The sequence below is a fragment of the Mobula birostris genome, chromosome 5 (assembly GCF_030028105.1).
Source record: "Mobula birostris isolate sMobBir1 chromosome 5, sMobBir1.hap1, whole genome shotgun sequence".
Classification (NCBI taxonomy): Eukaryota; Metazoa; Chordata; class Chondrichthyes; order Myliobatiformes; family Myliobatidae; genus Mobula; species Mobula birostris.
This window is the reverse complement of record NC_092374.1, coordinates 76,599,647-76,621,085: the sequence shown is the minus strand read 5'-3', so window position 1 is coordinate 76,621,085 and position 21,439 is coordinate 76,599,647. Positions and strand designations below refer to the sequence as shown.

The 21,439-nt window shown below is 40.9% G+C and overlaps 1 protein-coding gene across 2 annotated transcripts in view; it reads left to right on the top strand.

Annotated features, from left to right (window-relative positions):
* cntln (centlein, centrosomal protein) overlaps positions 1-21,439 on the top strand; it is a 529,511-nt gene that overhangs the window by 159,477 nt on the left and 348,595 nt on the right. For both annotated transcript variants that reach the window (XM_072258219.1, XM_072258220.1), the window contains one exon: positions 3,786-3,947. In XM_072258219.1, the coding sequence (XP_072114320.1) occupies positions 3,786-3,947 (162 nt within the window). The remainder of the gene's footprint in view (positions 1-3,785; positions 3,948-21,439) is intronic.

Sequence of the window (21,439 nt, the reverse complement as noted above, 5' to 3'; positions counted from 1 at the left end):
TAGAGGGCTCGTCTAGGGAAGCTATTTGGGTGGAATTGAGGAATGGGAAAGGTGCAGTAACTCTTATGGGGGTGTATTATAGACCACCAAATGGGGAGCGAGAATTGGTGGATCAAATTTGTAAGGAGATAGCAGATATCTGTAGTAAGCACAAGGTTGTGATTGTGGATTTTAATTTTCCACACGTAGACTGGGAAGCCCATACTGTAAAAGGGTTGGATGGTTTGGAGTTTGTAAAATGTGTGCAGGATAGTTTTTTTGCAGGAATATATAGAGGTACCAACTAGAGAAGGGCCAGTGTTGGATCTCCTGTTAGGGAATGAGATAGGCCAGGTGACAGAGGTTTGTGTTGGGGAGCACTTTGGGTCCAGTGATCACAATGCTATTAGTTTCAATATAATTATGGAGAAGGATAGGTCTGGACCCAGGGTTGAGACTTTTGATTGGAGAAAGGCTAACTTTGAGGAGATGCGAAAGGATTTAGAAGGAGTGGATTGGGACAATTTGTTTTATGGGAGGAATTTAATAGAGAAATGGAGGTAATTTAAAGGTGAAATTTAGAGAGTACAGAATCTTTATGTTCCTGTTAGGATGAAAGGAAAAGTTAAAAGTTTGAGAGAGCCATGGTTTTCAAGGGATATTGGAAACTTGGTTCGGAAAAAGAGAGATATCTACAATAAATATAGGCAGCATGGAGAATATGAGGTGCTCGAGGAATATAAAGAATGTAAAAAGAATCTTAAGAAAGAAATTAGAAAAACTAAAAGAAGATATGAGGTTGCTTTGGCAAGTAAGGTGAAAATAAATCCCAAGGGTTTCTACCGTTATATTAATAGCAAAAGGATAGTGAGGGATAAAATTGGTCCCTTAGAGAATCAGAGTGGACAGCTATGTGTGAAGTCAAAAGAGATGGGGGAGATTCTGAACAATTTCTTTTCTTCGGTATTCACTAAGGGGAAGGATATTGAATTGGGTAAGATAAGAGAAACAGGTAGGGAAGTTATGGAAACTATGATGATTAAAGAAGAGGAAGTACTAGAGCCTTCTAGGAATAAAAAAGTGGATAAGTCTCCGGGTTCTGACAGGATATTCCCTAGGACCTTGAGGGAAGTTAGTGTGGAAATAGCAGGGGCTCTAACAGAAATATTTCAAATGTCATTAGAAACGGGGATGGTGCCGGACGATTTGCGTATTGCTCATGTTGTTCCATTGTTTAAAAAGGGTTCTAAGGGTAAACTTAGCAATTATTGGCCTGTGAGTTTGACGTCAGTGGTGGGTAAATTGGTGGAAAGTATTCTTAGGGATGGTATATATAATTATCTGGATAGTCAGGGTCTGATTAGGAACGGTCAACGTGGATTTGTGCTTGGAAGGTCATGTTTGACAAATCTTATTAAATTTTTTGATGAGGTTACTAGGAAAGTTGACAAGGGTAAAGTGGTGGATGTTGTCTATATGGACTTCAGTAAGGCCTTTGACAAGGTCCCACACAGAAGGTTGGTTAAGAAGGTTCAATCGTTAGATATTAATATTGAAGTAGTAAAATGGATTCAGCAGTGGCTGGATGGAAGATGCCAGAGAGTAGTGGTGGAGAACTGTTTGTTAGATTGGAGGTTGGTGACTAGTGGTGTGTCTCAGGGATCTGTACTGGGCCCAATGTTATTTGTCATATATATTAATGATCTGGATGATGGGGTGGTAAATTGGATGAGTAAGTATGCAGATGATACTAAGATAGGTGGAGCTGTGGATAATGAAGTAGATTTTCAAAGCTTGCAGAGAGATTTAGGCCGGTTAGAAGAGTGGGCTGAAAGATGGCGGATGGAGTTTAGTGCTGACAAATGTGAGGTATTAGATTTTTGTAGGACTAATCAAAATAGGACATACATGGTAAATGGTAGGGCATTGAAGAATGCAGTAGAACAGAGGGATCTAGGAATAATGGTGCATAGTTCCCTGAAGGTAGAATCTCATGTGGATAGGGTGGTGAAGAAAGCTTTTGGTATGCTGGCCTTTATAAATCAGAGCATTGGTATAGGAGTTGGGATGTAATATTGAAATTGTATAAGGCATTGGTGAGGCCAAATTTGGAGTACTGTGTACAGTTTTGGTCACCGAATTATAGGAAAGATGTCAACAAAATAGAGAGAGTATAGAGAAAATTTACTAGAATGTTACCTGGGTTTCATCACCTAAGTTACAGAGAAAGGTTGAACAAGTTGGGTCTTTATTCTTTGGAACTTAGAAGGTTGAGTGGGGACTTGATAGAGGTATTTATAATTATGAGGGGGATAGATAAAGTTGATGTGGATAGGCTTTTTCCATTGAGAGTGGGGGAGATTCAAACAAGAGGACATGAGTTGAGAGTTAAAGGGCAAAAGTTTAAGGGTAACATGAAGGGGAACTTCTTTACTCAGAGAGTGGTAGCTGCGTGGAGCGAGCTTCCAGCAGAAGTGTTTGAGGCAGGTTCGATGTTGTCTTTAATTTAATTTAAAGTTAAATTGGACAACTGTATGGACAGGAAAGGAATGGAGGGTTATGGGCTGAGTGCAGGTCGGTGGGACTAGATGAGAGTAAGAGTTCGGCACGGACTAGAAGAGCTGAGATGGCCTGTTTCTGTGCTGTAATTGTTATGTGGTTATATGGTTAAAGTGAGACCATCAGTTGTGGGAACATCTCAGTGGATGGAGAAGTGAGTGTAATTATTACCTTTGTTCAAGAGTCTGATGGTTGTGCAATAATAACTGTTCTTGAACCTGCTGGTGTTCTTTACCTGAAAAGAGCATGGCCTGGGTGGTCGGGGCTCATGATGATCGACGCTGCCCTGCTATGACAGTGCTTCATGTGGATTTGCTTAATGGTTGGAAGGGCTTTACCCATGATGTACCAGGCTGAATCCACTGCCTTTTATAGGATTTTCCTTTGAAAGACATTGGTGTTTCCATACCAGGCGATGATGCAGCCAGTCAATACACTCTCCGCTACACGTTTAGAAGTTTGTCAAAGTTTTAGGTGTTATGCTGAATCTCCAGACTCTTAAGAAAGTAGAGGTGCTTTCTTCACAATTGCACTTGTGTGCTGGGTCCAGGTCAGATCCTCTTAAATAGCAAAACCTAGGAATTTAAAGTTGCTAACCCTCTCCACCTCTGATCTTCCAATGAATACTGGCTTATGGACCTTGGGTTTCCCTCTCCAGAAGTCTTCAATTAGTTTTTTGGTCTTGCTGACATTGGGTGACAGGTTGTTATTATGAAACCACTCAGCCAAATTTTCAATCTCCCTCCTGTATTCTGATTCAGCACCACCTTTGATTCGGCCCACAACAGTGGTCTTATCAGCAAACTTGAATATAGTATTGGAACTATATGCACGTAAGCTGTGTGCTTACCCCCCACTCTTCTTGCTTTACATCTATTACTGTGCGACTAAACACACAGGTGTAAAGCAAGAAGAGTAGGGGGTAAGCACACAGCTTAGGTGCATTTGTGCTGATGGAGATCGTGTAGGAAATGTTGCCAATCTAAACTGACTGTGGTCTGCAAGTGAGGAAATCCAGGATCTAATTGCACAAGAAGGTATTAAGGCCAAGGTGGTGGAGCTTATTGATTAGTTTTGAGGGGATGATGGTATTAAATGCTGAGCTGTAATTGAGAAAGAGGTTAATTTTATATTAAAATAATTCACTGTTCTTCTGATTTGTATACCCTGATGTTGCAGTAAATCTCTTCATGTTTTTGTATACAGATATATATTCAAACTAATTTGAGTGATCTTTTCATTAACAGCAAAACTACCATGATTCTACCAGTGATTTGCAGTATCAAGTTGCTACTCAGCAGGCAGAGGTACAGTCATTGAAGGAGAAACTTAAAGTAACAAGTGGAAAATTCATGAATCATCAACTGTTGGAGCTAAACTTTGTTTCTGGAGATCAAAGAAAGCGTCGGGTAGGTTTTATATTCCTTTCTGTGATCTGCTGTCATGGTATATTCAGCTTTCTCAAGGATAATTTACAGATTTCTCCTTAGTGAAGTTATTGTTTGTTGATTCCTTTTATGTGTGTTTTATCACTGCAGATATTTTCATTGTCTTGGTTATATTTGCCATTGCCTTTTAAAAGAAACATTTTCATTCAAGAATGATGACATAAGTTGTATTATTTTTGACATGAGCTATAGAAGATTTGACTATTTAATATATATTTACTGTAATTTATGTTTATTCTATTATGTATTGCACTGTACTGCTGCCACAAAGACAACAAATTTCATGACGTATGCAGGTGGTATTAATCCTGATTCTGAGTGTTTAATGAAAGTTGTATGGTGCAACATTATGCAAGAAGCAAGAAGTATACGTAGGAGTGTCAAGGCCAATTAAAATTTGACATGTTTATTTATGCATTGGGGAACAATTTTGGTTTCTAGAAATAATCACTGATTATACTCAACTGATTTATTCATTGTTACTTTATCAACACTAAAGATATGTTTGCAGGGTAAGGTGCATCTGAATCAGCATCCGAATTTATTAGGGACAATCATTTGCAGTTTTAAAACTTCTATTAATTTTATTAGCATTGGGTGAAAAATTGAACTAATTCTTCTCTTCTTAAGTAATCTCCTGGAATTTAGGTTGTCTTGCTTTCAGTCCAGTTTTGTTGCCTCTGAAGTGATTGGTGAAAGCATTGTGGGAACCACAGATTCTACTTCAGTTGAGGTAGGCATTGTTTAGCAGAGGTTGAGAGCAGCGCGTGGGTCAGTAGTTTGGAAAATGGTCTGCTCCTTCTGCATCTTAGCCAGGTTTTTTGTGTGTTCAGGATGCATGGACTTGAGGTTCGCACACCTAGCTGCCTCCTTCATTTTGGGCAATCATAGGTCAGAGATTCCCAGGAGAGCTGGCACATTGTTGAAACATTTTCTCTGTCTGGCTGACAATTGTTTCTTAGACTGGAGCTTGGAATAGTGCTTGTTTTTTGTTGTCAGGCAAGCAAATGAGGTGGCCTTCCCAATATAAGACCTTAAGACCATAAGGGATAGGTTCAGAATTAGGCCATTTGGCCTCTACCATTTCATCATGGCTGATCCATTTTTCCTCTCAGCCCTCCACTCATCTCCGCCTCCCTACCACTGCCCCCCCCGTAATTCTTTCATGCTCTTCCTTCCTCATCTTCGTCTAAAAGGCTAAAACGACACCCCCCTATTTTGAGGCTATGTTCTCTTGTCTTAGACTGTCCCACAATAGGAAACATCCTCTCCACATCCACTCTAACAAGGCTTTTCACCAGTCGATAGGTTTGAATGGTGTCACCTCTCTTTCTTCTGAACTCTAGTGAATACAGGCCCAGAGCCATCGAATACTCTTCTTATGTCAAGCTGTTCAATTCTGGAATCATTTTCGTGAACCTCCTTTGAACGTTCTCCAGTTTTACCACATCCTTTCTAAGATAAGGGGCCCAAAACTGCTAACAATACTCAAAGTGAGGTCTCAGAAGTACTTTATAAAGTCTCAGTATTAGCCAACTGAATGTAAGTAGGCTTTCAAAGGCATGTTGGCCTTTGAGATGAACTGAAGTGCAGCCTATTTGCATGCAAATATAAGAGGGCGTCCACAAAAGAAGTAATTCTATAGCGCCTTGCATGACCTTGCTGTATGAAAGTGCTTTGCATCCAATATATTACTTCTGAAGTGACAGTACTATTGTTATGTTGAAAGTACATAGACAAGTTTATGTACCACAATCTCCTACAGCATCATGAAGAACAGATTAAGTTATTTATATGACATCAGATAATGAATACACATCAACCACAAATGTGCTCTCTATTACATCTTTCTAATCCACTGGAAGGATAAACAAACCACTGTTGTTGCCCTCTCCTGCATCAGCATTTCCAGTATTGCAGCCCTAATTACACTAAATCGTCTCAGTTGGGTACGACATTATCATTCCCATGCCTGACTTATAGACTCCTGAAATAAGCAATGTATTCTGCGTTTTATCACAGGAAGAAATAACAGATGAGTAGAAAAAATGCTTTAAACTGCTATGAAAAAATACATCAACATTCCAACTGATTCATGAAAAGCTCTGACCCGTTATTGCTCATAAGTGGCCAGGGAGTATTTGAGATAGTTTGGAAAATCAGGAGTCTGTGCAGTGTAAATATAAGAAGAAGCAGGCCCTCTTATAAACTGCTTACAACCCAACTTCAACAACCTGGCCTTTTTTTGAGGAAGTATCTGCACTTGCTACGTTGTCTTAATCTGTTACCTTTGAACCTTGCTCCTGAGAAATTGCCTCAGACAGACTTAGCAAGATACTGAGGAAAACTCTGTTTGAAACATTTCCATTGAAACATTTATGTTCATCAGAGTGGGCACATGACGATTTTAGTTTAACATCTCACCCAAAAGTGATTCTGACTATGCAACACTTGATATAGTGCCACAGAATCTTTTAGGCAAATAAAATAAGTCTTATTTTCATATACAATACTTCTTCAGTACTGCACTGAAGTATCAAGCTAGAATGTTAAGACCATGAAATATAGGAGCAGAAGGAGGACATTTGGCCCATCGAATCTGCTCCGCCATTCAATCATGGGCTGATCCAATTTGTCCAGTCATCCCCACTCCCCTGCCTTCACCCCATACCCTTTGATGCCCTGGCTAATGAAGAACCTATCTATCTCCTCTTCAAATACACCCAGTGACTTGGTCTCCACAGCAGATCATGGCAACAAATTCCACAGATTTACCACCCTCTGACGAAAGTAATTTCTCCACATCTCAGTTCTAAATGGACGTCCTTCAATCCTGAAGTCGTGCCCTCTTGTCCTAGAATCCCCTACAATGGGAAATAACGTTGCCGTATCTAAACTGTTCAGGCCTTTTAACATTCGGAATGTCTTTATGAGAACATTGTGTTTGAAACTAAAGGTTTTGAATATTTGTAACATGGAGGTGGCACTGCTGTTTGCTGAATGTGACTGTGAGCTATGAGTGAAAAGTTCTGATTATTCTTAAAGTACTCAAGATCCTTGGAGGAATTGCCAAATGTAACTTTGATATATTGCCATTAGCTTGAGGAGACAAGGCAAGGAGCTTATTAAGGTGAATTTGAAGAACTATATACATTTGATTTCCTGAGACCTAGTTCATGTTTGAAATTGACTAGAAAAGGAGGCTTTGGAGACAAAACTGGGCTTAGGCCCCTGTAAAAGTTTATAACCCAATTATCTAACCTTGTCTTTGGGTCAGAACCTTTTGAGGGTTGAAGTCTAACAAGTCACCAAGGTCAGGTAAAGCTCTTCTTGACTTTGAGAAGTACCACTTGGATTTTTTCCAGGATCTTGTCCTCTGGATTTACATAGCAGATAATGCTGATGTGAATATTGCCAAAAAAGCAGGATTATGAAATTGAGAAACAGCTGGTGATCTTCTTGGTGAGCAACAGTATCATAACAAAAGTTCTTGACTAATGAGCTTTTAAAGTAAACTTGCTTTTTACTGATATTTCAGTCCATGTTGCACAAACTAGATGTCAAAATGAACTCATTCTCTTTTTAATTTTTTCCATTTTGACCTCAGTGTGAAGCATATCTGTGACGAACAATTTATCTTTCTCAGGGACCACATCCATTTCCCCAGCAGGTTTAGCTTTGGTTCAGAATGCTTGTGTAGTAGTCATCTTTCCATCAGATAATAGTTCGTGCCTTGGTGACAGGTGGGATTGAGGATGCACAAAATTCAGTTTTTTTCCCCCCCGGGTCATTTTGTGTGCTTCTCACATCTCAACTCTTCCTATTTTCACCGACACTAGTCCCGATCAACAATAGTGATGTCAGAGTTGTTTACTTTGATGCCTCTCATCTTCATTTCTCGCTTTCTGTCCTATAGTGCCAGTATGAAGGACATAATGCCGTCGTCTGTTTAAATTACCAGAGTGTCCATGGGAATGTAGTCAATCTACTGCAATTCACAATCAATTCAATAATAAATGCATGTTTGCTCTTAGAACTATCCAGTATTTCAAAGTTGGTGACCTTGTCTCGTCAGGTAATTATAAAGTGCATGTCAAGGAGGAAGGAAAGGTAGAAACTACATATATTAAAAAATACAGAATATACCGGGAACACGTCCAGTGGACACATTGGGACCAGTACATTTTGGCCCAGTTAGCCAAAGTTTCATGGAAATAGGTAAAAAGGTAGATTAAAAAAAAGACAAACGACCATTTAACTGAAATATAGAACAAATTAGAACACTACAAATACTACTACAGTATTATAAAACTGTATTGTTTTCTAATAGATATGGACAGGACACTGCCATGTTCTTTTGACTGTAAATGAACAAAATCAGCACAGACATCTAATACAGATAGGGAAATGCCTTCATACAATAGATCATCTAAATCTTTATTTTCATTGCAACATTCAAGATGATTATCGATACCTTCATGTTCTTTGCAGTTCCAAAGTAGCAAATCATTTCATTTTCACTCTTGGGCATTTCTGGCATCTTTAAGCCTGAATGCTTGAAACTGCAGTGAGTAAAGCAGTTTTGAATTGTCTTATTGCTTATTCATCACCAACTTTCAGTGACAAAAATCACAGCTTTTTGAACATCAATACACACAACTAAAGCTATTTAAAAACTCAAACACGAGGAAATCTGCAGATGCTGGAATTTCAAGCAACACACTTAAAAGTTGCTGGTGAACGCAGCTGGTCAGGCAGCATCTCTAGGAAGAGGGACAGTCGATGTCCTCTTTTTTTAAAGAAAGGGGCTTCCCTTCTTCCACCGTCAACTCTGCTCTCAAACGCATCTCCCCCATTTCACACACACCTGCTCTCACTCCATCCTCCCGCCACCCCACGAGGAATAGGGTTTCCCTTGTCCTCACCTACCACCCCACCGGCCTCCAGGTCCAACATATAATTCTCTGTAACTTCCGCCACCTCCAATGGGATCCCACCACTAAGCACATCTTTCCCTCCCCCCTCTCCCCTGCTTTCTGCAGGGATCGCTCCCATCGCGACTCCCTGGTCCTTTCATCCCCCCCCATCCCTCCCCACCGATCTCCCTCCTGGCACTTATCCTTGTAAGTGGAACAAGTGCTGCACATGCCCTTATATTTCCTCCCTCACTACCATTCAAGGCACCAGACAGTCCTTCCAGGTGAGGCGACACTTCACCTGTGAGTCAGCTGGAGTGATATACTGCGTCCAGTGCTCTCGATGCGGCCTTCTACATATTGGCGAGACCTGACGCAGACTGTGAGATTGTTTCACTGAACACCTACGCTCTGTCCGCCAGAGAAAGCAGGATCTCCCAGTGACCACACATTTTAATTCCTCGTCCCATTCCCATTCTGATATGTCTATCCACGGCCTCCTCTACTGTGAAGATGAAGCCACACTCAGGTTGGAGGAACAACACCTTGTATTCCATCTGGATAGCCTCCGACCTGATGGCATGAACATTGACTTCTCTAACTTCCACTAATGCCCCACCTCCCCCTCGTACCCCATCTGTTATTTATTTATTTATTTATTTATTTATATACACACATTCTTTTTCTCTCTCTCCTTTTTCTCCCTCTGTCCCTCTCACTGTACCCCTTGCCCATCCTCTGGGCTTCCCCCCCTCCCCCTTTTCTTTCTCCCTAGGCCTCCTGTCCCATGATCCTCTCATTATTCCTTTTTCCAATCAACTGTCCAGCTCTTAGCTCCATCTCTCCCCCTCCTGTCTTCTCCTATCATTTTGGATCTCGCCCTCCCCCTCCCACTTTCAAATCTTACTAGCTCTTCTTTCAGTTAGTCCTGACGAAGGGTCTCAGCCGGAAACGTCGACTGTACCTCTTCCTAGAAATGCTGCCTGACCTGTGTGTTCACCAGCAGCTTTTATGTGTGCTGCTATTTAAAAACTGTTCACTCTAAGCACGGGGTAGTTTCTAATGGCTACATAAGTGCACATGATTGGCGCTAGTTTAAAATTGGCAACAGGCTCCTGTCCCAATTCAGTGGCAGAGTGTCCCAATCAAATTAAGGGACTATTTTCTGAATTACTTTTTGTTCTTTAAGAGTTGTCCCAAATTACCACTACTCTGATTAACTGATGGTATAATTTACCAGAATTCCATTGAGTACTTTCTCAGCTACCTAGCTGACTGTGCCATCTGATTGTCCATATTTCCTTTTTTTATTATTCTCGTAACAGTTCGTTATGCTTGCTGATTTTGTGTTATCAGTATATGTATAAACTGTGCCCGAAACCGCGATTAAATTATTTATTTATATGAAGAAAAAGACTAGTCTTTGTATTGACCCTTGGGGCATCTCCATCTCCATCTTCATCTCCAATAGAAAACCAACCTTTCTCTGTTACCCCCTCTTTCCTGTGTCTTAGCCATGTTTCTATCCACATTGCTACAGACGCTTTTACTCTTGTATTACATCCTAGTTAAACCACAGTTATCCAAGTCATTTCCAATTCTGCTCCTGACTGTTCTTTCTCAAACTTTACCCAGCATCAAGGTAAAACTGCCTGGTCTGCAATTGCAGGGTGTATCCTGACATGCTTTTCAAACAAGGTTGCACATTTTGTATTTCTTCATTGCTCATGTGTCATCCTTGAATTTATAGCTATCTGTAAGACTATGCCGGGGAAATTGCATTTACCAACCATCCTTCCCTCAGGAGCCTAGGGTACTTCCCATTTGGACTAAGAAATTTATTGCTTTAAGTTTAGCTTGCCTTTCAATACAATATTTACTAATTGTACCTTCTTTAAAGAGATTCTGGCAGCAACACCTTCGTTGGTGAAGATTTATGTAATGTACTCATTTAGTTCCTCAACCATGCATTCTGCCTGAGTGATTTATTTTTTGAAGTCTTAGCAGCCCCTATACTTCTCTTGCACCCTCTGTCACATTCACATTCACATATTTTTAGAATCTATGGGATTCAATTTTGTTTGTTGCCAGTCTTTTCTCATGCTTTCTCCTTGTTCTCGTACTTCCTGTTGTACTGCCTCTGTGAACTCCCTGTAGTCAGACTAGTCTGCAAATGTGTTTACAAACTAATTTATCATATGCTCTTTTTACTGCTTTGAATTGATGGATTTGACTGTATTCAAGGGTTCATCTTCGACTCTGTAAGAGTGTGCTGCAGTTGTCGCTGACTTTATTAAAACCTGTGTGGATGAGTGTGTGTTTATGAAAGCTTACTGCACATTCCCAAACCAAAAGCCATGAATGAACCAGGAGATTTGTAGTCTGCTGAGGGCTCGGCCTGTGGTATTTAAGTCTGGCGACCCAGTCTGTACAGGAAACCCAGGTATAACCTGGAGAGGGCTATTTCGGGAGTTAAGAAACAGTCCCAAGCGAGGTTGGAGGCGACGTCGGATGCACGTCAACTCTGGCAGGGTTTGCAGGCCATTACTTCCTACAAAGTGAAACCCAACATCATGAATGGCAGTAATGCTTCACTACCATATGTTCGCTTTGAAACAAGAAAAAAACTACAGTTGTGAGAATCCCTGCTGCATCTGGTAACCCTGTGATCTTTGTCTTGGAGGCTGATGTTGGGCTGTCTTTCAGGAAGGTGAATCCTTGCAAGGTGGCAGGCCCCGATGGAGTACCTAGTAAGGCTCTGAAAACTTGTGCCAACCAATTAGTGGGTGTATTCAAAGACGTTTTCAACCTCTCACTGTACAGTCGGAAGTTCCCACCTGCTTCAGAAGGCCAACAATTGGAACAATTATACCAGCACCCATGAAGATCCTTTCGGATCTCCCCCTCCCCCTCCCACTTTCAAATCTCTTAGTAGCTCTTCTTTCAGTTAGTCCTGAAGAAGGGTCTTGGCCCGAAACGTCGACTGTACCTCTTCCTAGAGATGCTGCCTGGCCTGTTGTGTTCACCAGCAACTTTTATGTGTATCCCATGAAGAGGAATGTGAGCTGCCCTAATGACTATCATACAGAAGCACTCACATCTATAGTGATGAAGTGCTTTGAGAGGTTGGCCATGGCTAGAATCAAGTCCTGCCTCAGCAAGGTCCTGAACCCATTACAATTTGCCTTTTGCCACAATAGGTCTATGGTGGATGTGATCTCAATGGCTTTCCACATCGTCTCGGATCACTTGGACAAATACCTATGTCAGAATTCTGTTCATTGGCTACAACTTAGCATTTAACACCATCATTCCTACAGTCCTGATTGAAAAGCTACAAAACCTGGGCCTCTGTATCTCCCTCTATGACTGGATTCTCAACTTCCTAACCGAAAGACCGCAATCTGTGTAGATTGGTAATAATATCTCCACCTTGCTGACAATCAACATTGGCATACCTCAGGAATATGTGCTTATTCCACTGATTTACTCTCTCTATACCCATAACTGCTTTTGTAGGCATAGTCAAAAGCTATCAAAAAGTTTGCTGATGATATAGATGTTGTTGCCAGAAACTCAGATGGTGACGAGAGGGCATACTGGAGCGAGATATACCACCAGTTAAGTGGTGTTGCAATAACAACCTTGCACTTAACATCAGTAAGACCAAAGAGCTGATTGTGGATTTCAGAAAGCTTAAGATGAGAGAACACAAACCAACCGTCCTAGAGGATCAGAATTAGAGAGAGTGAACAATTTCAAGTTCCTGGGTGATTTAACCTCATCCCAATATATCGATGCAGCTATAAAGAAGGCAAAATAGTCATAGTCATACTTTATTGATCCTGAGGGAAATTGGTTTTCGTTACAGTTGCACCATAAATAATTAAATAGTAATAAAACAAATAATTAAATAGTAATATGTAAATTATGCCAGGAAATAAGTCCAGGACCAGCCTATTGGCTCAGAGTGTCTGACCCTCCAAGGGAGGAGTTGTAAAGTTTGATGGCCACAGGCAGGAATGACTTCCTATGACGCTCAGTGTTGCATCTCAGTGGAATGAGTCTCTGGCTGAATGTACTCCTGTGCCCAACCAGCCCATTATGTAGTGGATGGGAGACATTGTCCAAGATGCCATGCAACTTGGACAGCATCCTCTTTTCAGACACCACCGTCAGAGAGTCCAGTTCCATCCCCAGAACATCACTGGCCTTCCGAATGAGTTTATTGATTCTGTTGGTGTTTGCTACCCTCAGCCTGCTGCCCCAGCACACAACAGCAAATATGATAGCACTGGCCACCGCAGACTCGTAGAACCTACTCAGCATCGTCTGGCAGATGTTAAAGGACCTCAGTCTCCTCAGGAAATAGAGACGGCTCTGACCCTTCTTGTAGACAGCCTCAGTGTTCTTCGACCAGTCCAGTTTATTGTCAATTCGTATCCCCAGGTATGTGTAATCCTCCTCCGTGTCCACACTGACTTCCTGGATGGAAACAGGGGTCACCGGTGCCTTAGCCCTCCTCAGGTCTACCACCAGCTCCTTAGTCTTTTTCACATTAAGCTGCAGATAATTCTGCTCACACCATGTGACAAAGTTTCCTACCGTAGCCCTGTACTCAGCCTCATCTCTCTTGCTGATGCATCCAACTATGGCAGAGTCATCCGAAAACTTCTGAAGATGACAAGCCTCTGTGCAGTAGCTGAAGTCCGAGGTGTAAATGGTGAAGAGAAAGGGAGACAAGGCAGTCCCCTGTGGAGCCTCAGTGCTGCTGATCACTCTGTCGGACACACAGTGTTGCAAGCACACGTACTGTGGTCTGCCAGTCAGGTAATCAAGAATCCATGACACCAGGAAAGCATCCATCTGCATCACTGTCAGCTTCTCCCCCAGCAGAGCAGGGCGGATGGTGTTGAACGCACTGGAGAAGTCAAAAAACATGACCCTCACCGTGCTGCTATATTTGAACAGGAGCTTGAAGAGAATCGGTTTGTCACTTAAAATACTCGACTTCTACAGATGTATTGTAGAGAGCATTCTGACTGACTACATCACTGTCTCATATGGAGGGGCTACTGCACAGGGTTGTAGTAAGTTGAGGATTTGTAAAATTGGTTGGCTCCATCAAGGATACTAGACCCTGTGGTATCCAAGACGTCTTCAAGGAGCTGTGCCTCAGAAAAGTGGCATCCATCATCAAGTATCGCCGCCACCACCACCTGGACAAGGCAAACACCTGTATCAGGATGCTGTTCATCGATTATAGCTCAGCATTTAATACCATCATTTGCACAATCATGATTGAGAAGTTGCAGAACCTGGGCCTCTGTACCTGGCTCTGCAATTGGATCCTCAACTTCCTAACCAGAAGACCACAATCTGTGCGGATTGTTGATAACATATTCTCCTCGTTGATGATCAACACTGGCACACCTTGGGTGTGTGCTTAGCCCACACCTCTACTCTCTATATACACATGACTGTGGGTAGGCATAGCTCAAATACCATCTATAAATTTGCTGACGATACAACCATTGTTGGTAGAATCTCAGGTGGTGACGAGAGGGTGTTCAGGAATGAGATATGACAACTAGTGGAGTGGTGCCACAGCAACAACCTGGTACGCAATGTCAGTAAGACGAAAGAGCTGATTGTGGACTTCAGGAAGGGTAAGATGAAGGAACACATACCAATCCTCATAGTGGGAACAGAGTTGAGAGAGTGAGCAGCTTCAAGTTCCTGGATGTCAGGATCTTTGAGGATCTAACCTGTTCCCAACATATCAATGTAATTCTAAAGAAGGCAAGACAGCGGCTATACCTTTTTAGGAGTTTGAAGAGATTTGGTATGTCAACAAATACACTCAAAAATTTCTATAGTTGTACCATGGAGAGCTTTCTGACAGGCTGCATCACTGTCTGGTATGGGGGGGGGGCATACGCTGGTGATATTAATTCTGATTCTGATTCTTTGCTCTCTTTCACTCTTAACTATAGCAGATACCAAGGTATTCCTGTGCTGGCAGTTGGTAAAGTATATGTCTTTGTTGAATTGGTTAGAGCACAGATGTTGGCTGAATATATTGACCCCAAATTTCACATAATTTTTAGAAACAGAAGATCCACAATCAATTTAAGAGAAGACCACCACTTATCTGCTACAACAATCGATCTTTTCCTTGCTGCACCAACATTAATGTGTTGGGCAGGGATTTGTCCTGTTCCAAGTGGCAAAAAGATGATGACTGTCTAATTGTGGATAAATTCTTTGAATCCTTATCCTTATTTCTTGCTTATATGCAGGGAAATTAAACAATTTTTTTGAATTTCTTTTCTTCTTTAATCTTATCATTTGCAAAGTTGTGTAAAATTTGAGTCAGAGAGAAACCAGCTTTTGATTAGATTGAAAGCAATGACTCAAAATCTTTTCAGATGTTGGAACAGCTTTGTATGTTCTGGAAGCAAAATCAATAGTTGGGGGAGCTCTGATGCATTAAGAGGTGTTAGCCTATCGTCAGAGGCAATCTGTGTTTCAAATCCTATAGATGATTGACAGTCTTATTTATTTATCAAAAATGTACTTCTGGATTTCCTTTTCAAATGTGGAGGTGGTAGAGTTGTATTTGGCCTGGACTAATTTCTTGTAGGTGGATCTTTGGCTTTCTAGACATCTATTGGTTGAGTTTTGTAGCCAAAAACTGAATGATTTGTTATGTCATTTTTTAAATTTTTACCAGCCTGAGTCATGGAATATGGCCGAGGATGAAAACTATAGCACCAACTGAGTAGCAACATTGCCAATGAAAAGGAGCAGTAATATGGGTGACCTCTTCATGTATCTCCATTTCCAGATATTGTAATGAAATCACACTGCAATTTCTTATTGAAATTGAGAGCTCATTCAGTGTTACTTGACACACAAGTACTTTTTGATGCCGACTGAAAGCTATTATGTTTACACTTCACCTTTTCTCACATCAGCATGCTGTGGCTTCATGTACATTTAATGGGATTGGTGATGAATTTTCGGCAGCTTTGTATTTGGGTCCGCATGGAAGTTAGGGTGAATTCACATCAAGACTGTGCCACTAACATTTCTTCATGGCATCAAACTAAATTAGATTTCAACACAATTCCAAAGGGTTGAAGAACTAGTTGATGAAATTAATAATTGAGGTCTAAATGACACTGATCAACACTAGTTAAGCACCTGATGTTTTTTGCCTCATAGTCCGTGTTGTTAAGATGTGTTGCTAATGCTGCTGAAATGTTACTTTAATGCGAATATTTTTGGGGGAAGACATTGGCAGAATAATTAAGACCCAATAGGAATGGTGTAGGAAGTGCACAAGCTCTGGCAGCATATACTTTTATTGGATTAGTTTATATGAATGGGTATAATTAAAAGCAATAACACAGGGTGACATTTCCAAATGCCTTTAGGAAGTTTCTAAAGGTATTTCAGTGCAGTAGCTGCATTACAGAGGCTGAGAGGGTAGTGGATTAAGATGAGGTAGTCTAAATTGAAGTTAGGGTACTATACATCATGAGCCATGAATGTTTGAGTAATTTCTGACCTTCTGAGTGTGCCTCAATGTCTTCAAATATGTCGGCAGCAGAAGCAAGACAAGTGGGTGCAGTTAAATGCAATGCTAGTTCATGCTGGTCTTTGGCAGGCCCACGATCTTTCTGATCTTGTCAAAACCTATTTCAGAAGTTGTAATGTATATATATACTTGTCTGTAGCCTAAGTAAGATAGACAGTGCCTATAAACAGTATTCACCACCCCTTAGAAGTTCTGATCTTTTATTGTTTTACAACATTGAATCACAATGGATTTAATTTGGCTGTTTTTGACACTGATCAACAGAAAAAGACTCTTTCATGTCAAAGTGAAAATAGGTTTCTACAGAGTGATCTAAATTAATTACAAATATGCAATCAATTATTTTGTGTTTTATAAGTATTCACCCTCTTCAAGTAGATGCGCCTTTTGCAGCAATTATAGCCTTGAGTCTGTGTGGATAGGTCTCTTATCAGCTTTGCACAGCTGGACACTGCAAATTTTCCCCATTCTTCTTCACAAAACTGCTCAAGCACTGTTAGATTGCATGGGGATCATGAGTAAACAGCCCTTTTCAAGTCCAGCCACAAATTCTCAATTGGATTGAGGTTTGGACTCTGACTTTGCCACTCGACATTAACTTGTTTTTAAGCCAGCTCTGTGTAGCTTTGGTTTTATGCTTGGGGTCATTCTCTTGCTGTAAAACAAATTTTCTCCCAAGTCGCAGTTCTCTTGTAGACTGCATCAGGTTTTCCTCAAGGATTTTCCAGTATTTTGCTGCATTCATTTTAACTTCTACTGTACCTTCACAAGCCTTCCATGGCCTGCTGCAGTGAAGCATCCCCACAGCAGGATGCAGCCACTATCATGCTTCACGGTGCTTTTTTTTTGACTATGTGCAATGCTTGGCTTACACCAAATTTAGCGTTTAGTCTGATGGCCAAACTCAACTTTAGTTTCATCAGACCATAGAGCCTTCTTCCAACTGACTTCAGAGTCTCTGACGTGCCTTTTAGTAATCTCTAGCCAAGGTTACATGTGAGTGTTTTTGAACAACGATTTTCCCTTTGCCACTCTCCTATTAAGTTGCGACTGGTGAAGCACCTGAGCTGCAGTTGTATGCGCAGTCTCTCCCATTTCAGTCACTGAAGCTTGTAACTCCTCCACAGTAACTCCTCTATAAGTCTCTTGTTGGCTTCCCTCACTAGTCCCCTTCTTGCACAGTCACTCAGTTTTTGAGGATGGCCTGCTCTGGGTAGATTTACATCTGTGCCATATTTTTTCCATTTGTTGATGATTGACTTAATTGTACTCCAAGGGATATTCAGTGACTTGGAAATTTTCATGTATCCTTCTCCTGACTTGTGTTTTTCAATAACCTTTCGCGGAGTTACTTAGTGTAGTTTTTGCCAGGATATTGACTCACCAGCAGTTGGACCTTCCAGATACAGATGTAGTTTTACTACAATCAATTGGAATACCTTGACAGATGATCTCCATTTAACTGATCATGTGACTTCTAAACCCAGTTGGCTGCACCAGTGATGATTTGGTGGTCAGATGAAAGGGGGTGAATACTTATGCAATCAATTATTGTGTTTTATATTTGTAATTAATTTAGATCACTTTTTAGAGATCAGTTTTCACTTTTGATACAAGTATGTCTTTTTCTGCTGATGTCAAAAAAAAACAAATTAAACTCACTGTGATTCAATGTTGTGAAACAATAAAACGTAAATACTTCCAAGGGGAGTGAATACATTTTATAGGCATTGCAATTGTCTGTGTCTAGATGGACACAGAATGCCATTTATGCTGGATGAAATAATAATCTGAAATTGTGTAGACACTGCCTGACAACCTAAGGTGTCCAATTTATCGTAAAATTCGCAGGCGACACAACAGTGATTGGGTTCATCTCCAACAGAGACGAATCAGCGTACAAGGTGGAGGTACAGAACTTAGTGAGATGGTGCTCAGAGAACAACCTGTCTCTTAATACAGCAAAGACTAAAGAGCTAATTATCAACTTTGGAAAGTCACGGGATGACAAGTACACTCCAGTCTACATTAACAGAGATATAGCGGAGAGAGTATCCAGTTTCAGGTTTCTGGGAATACACATCTCAGAAGGCCTTACATGGTCCACTAACACCACAACAATAGTTAAGAAAGCACAGCAACGCTTGTTTTTACTCAGGACGCTGAAGAAAGATGGTCTACCTGAACAGATGCTGGTGACCTTTTACCGCTGCACCATAGAGAGCAACTTAACATACTGCATCTCTGTGGTATCTCAGTTGTACAGCAGCTGATAGGAAACCACTTCAGCGGGTTGTCTCTAGCGCACAGAAGATCATTGGGACACAGCTCCTAGCCCTGGAGGACACCTACAACTCACGCTGCCTAAGGAAAGCTACAGGCATCTGTAAGGACAATGCACACCCATGCAATCATCTGTTTGAACTTCTTTCTTCTGGCAGACGTTATAAGCTTTTCTATGTCTGCACTTCCAGACTGAAATACCTTTTCCCCCAGCACTATAATTGCTCTGAACCAATTGATCAAGCATCATCCATAAATTTGTTATATTGCTACTTTTAATACTGGTTTTTTGACTGTCATGCATCTGAGTTGTGCTTTTGTACTGCTGGGTATTGCTTGTACTGGCTGGTTACTTGATTTTATTTATTGTTTATTTATTTTATTTGTTGTTTTATAGCATTGAGTACGAGAGTTGCAAACTCATTTTTGCTGTGTTGGTGCATGACAAATTGTACTATGCAATGACAATAAAGATATTTCATTTCATTTCATTTCGTTATGTAAACATCCTTAAGAGATAATGGGTCTAGTGGAGACAGGATGAAGACTGTCGAGGCATTGTCACTTCATTGTTCACCTTTTAGGGAAAAAATTATTCTGGAATGGAAGGATAGAACTGTATGTTGCAAATTAATTTTGCTTAAGCAAAGAAAGAGAGAAGTTTAGGTGAACCAGCAAGGTAGTGAACCCTGAATTTTAATCTGGATATATGGCTCGCCTGAAATGTTATTAAAGGAAAGTGTGCTTTTAGCTGTGTGCTCCCGAGTGTTTTATTTCCTTCTCTAGTGCTTTTCTCTTTGGAGCAAAGCAGGATGATAGGTGATTTGTCAGTGGCTTACAAGATGATAAGAGGCGAAGTTCAAGTGTACAGTCAGAGCCTTTTTCCCAGAGCAAAAGTGGCTTATACACAGGGGCATAATTTTAAGGTGATTGGAGGAAAGTACGTATAGGGGGAATGTAAGATTTGAGTTTTTTACATAAAGAGCGGCGGGTGTGTGGGGCACGCTACCAGGGGTAATGGTAGAGGCAGATACATTAGGGACATTTGAGAGTCTCTTAGTCCACTGGTCCCCAACCACCGGACTGCAGACTGGTACTGGACCGCGAAGCATGTGCTACCGGGTTGCGAGGAAACGATATGATTTGGCGATATGAAACGCTATGTGTCAGCTGCACCTTTCTTCATTCCCTGTCACGCACTATTGAACTTGAACATCCCCACCGTTGGCTGGTCCGAAAGAATATTGTCAATATTAAACGGGTCTGCAGTGAAAAAAAGGTTGGGGACCCCTGTCTTAGTCATAGGGTTGATATAAAGATGTGTGCTATATCGTAAGAAAGAGTTAGATTGATATTAGAGTAGATTCAGAAGGTCGGCAGAACCTTGTGAATTGAAGGGCCTGTACTGTGTTGTAATGTTCTATATTCTAAAATAATCCAGGCTTCCAGATCTTGAAAATACCTCTTAACAACTAGCTGTAGGCTATCTGTCAGAATCTAACCAAGTTACATAGAGATAATTTGTAATGCTTCTGTGATGCACTTTGATGCACCTCAAAATGATTGTACCAAATGGGAGGAATGTGCAGAAGTTGACATAGAATGACTTCTCCAATCCTCAGTTTTCAAGATCATGTATCTTACACTGTATTAATATAACTTGCATTAATTACATTTCATTAGATTTCCAGGAATCATTAGGGATGGGGTATTTGTTGGTTTTCAGTGCATCTTTGATATGTAACTTACATTACAATCCTTAATGGTGTCAATACCATGAATAACTCCAGAATTGCAAGTAAGTCATGTCATCTAACCATCCTCAGTCCTGGTGATTTCCTCCCTCTCCATAAACGTTAGGCTTCTGATTTGTGGAAGAAGCCACCCTATTGTCATCCTATCACTTTCAAGCAACCCGAACTTGTGGATTTACCATTAAGTAGCTGACATCGACTTGAGGTAGGCATCACGGTCACTTTGCTAGCAACCTTCTGGTTGTTAGACTCTAAATGCTAAATTGCTGGTCATATTTTGCTGCGTGATTTCTGTTGTGCGTGGGAGTTGGTATTTGTTGCTTTGCTGTTGTTGCAGGTCTTGAAAAGCAGCCTTCCAGCACGGCCTGCAGCACTGAACAAGGTAGCATCCTACGCTTGCTCACTAGCTTTTTGCCTGCAGCAAAAGTTATACGTATCTCAAAGGATGCAGTAGCTAAGGTTTCAATAATACTTATGGCACTGAAACAGGCCATTCAGCCTAGCTAGTGTTTGCCACTGTTTTGTGCGAGCTTCCTTCGCCATTCATTATTGAGTGTTTCTCTCTCCAAAGTCAGTTGGTCTGTGTGCTAGTGAATTCACATTGTCACCACTAATTGGTAAATCAACTTCTGTTCAATTTTGAAGCCAGTGTACGTTGCACATTATATTGTATTAGTTTTAGTAATGATCATCTGTATTTAAGACCCTTAGTTTCAGTCACTCTACATATGCAAAGTGCATCGTTCATTCTTTGCCTTTTTCAAGAAAATTGCTGAATTGTTTCAATTGTTCCTTGTGACTAATTGCTCAGATAGTGAACATGAGTGAAGAACAAGTTTCAGGTGATCATGTCAAGGAGGTAATGGGGATATAGTGAAGGAAAGCAGGAAATAC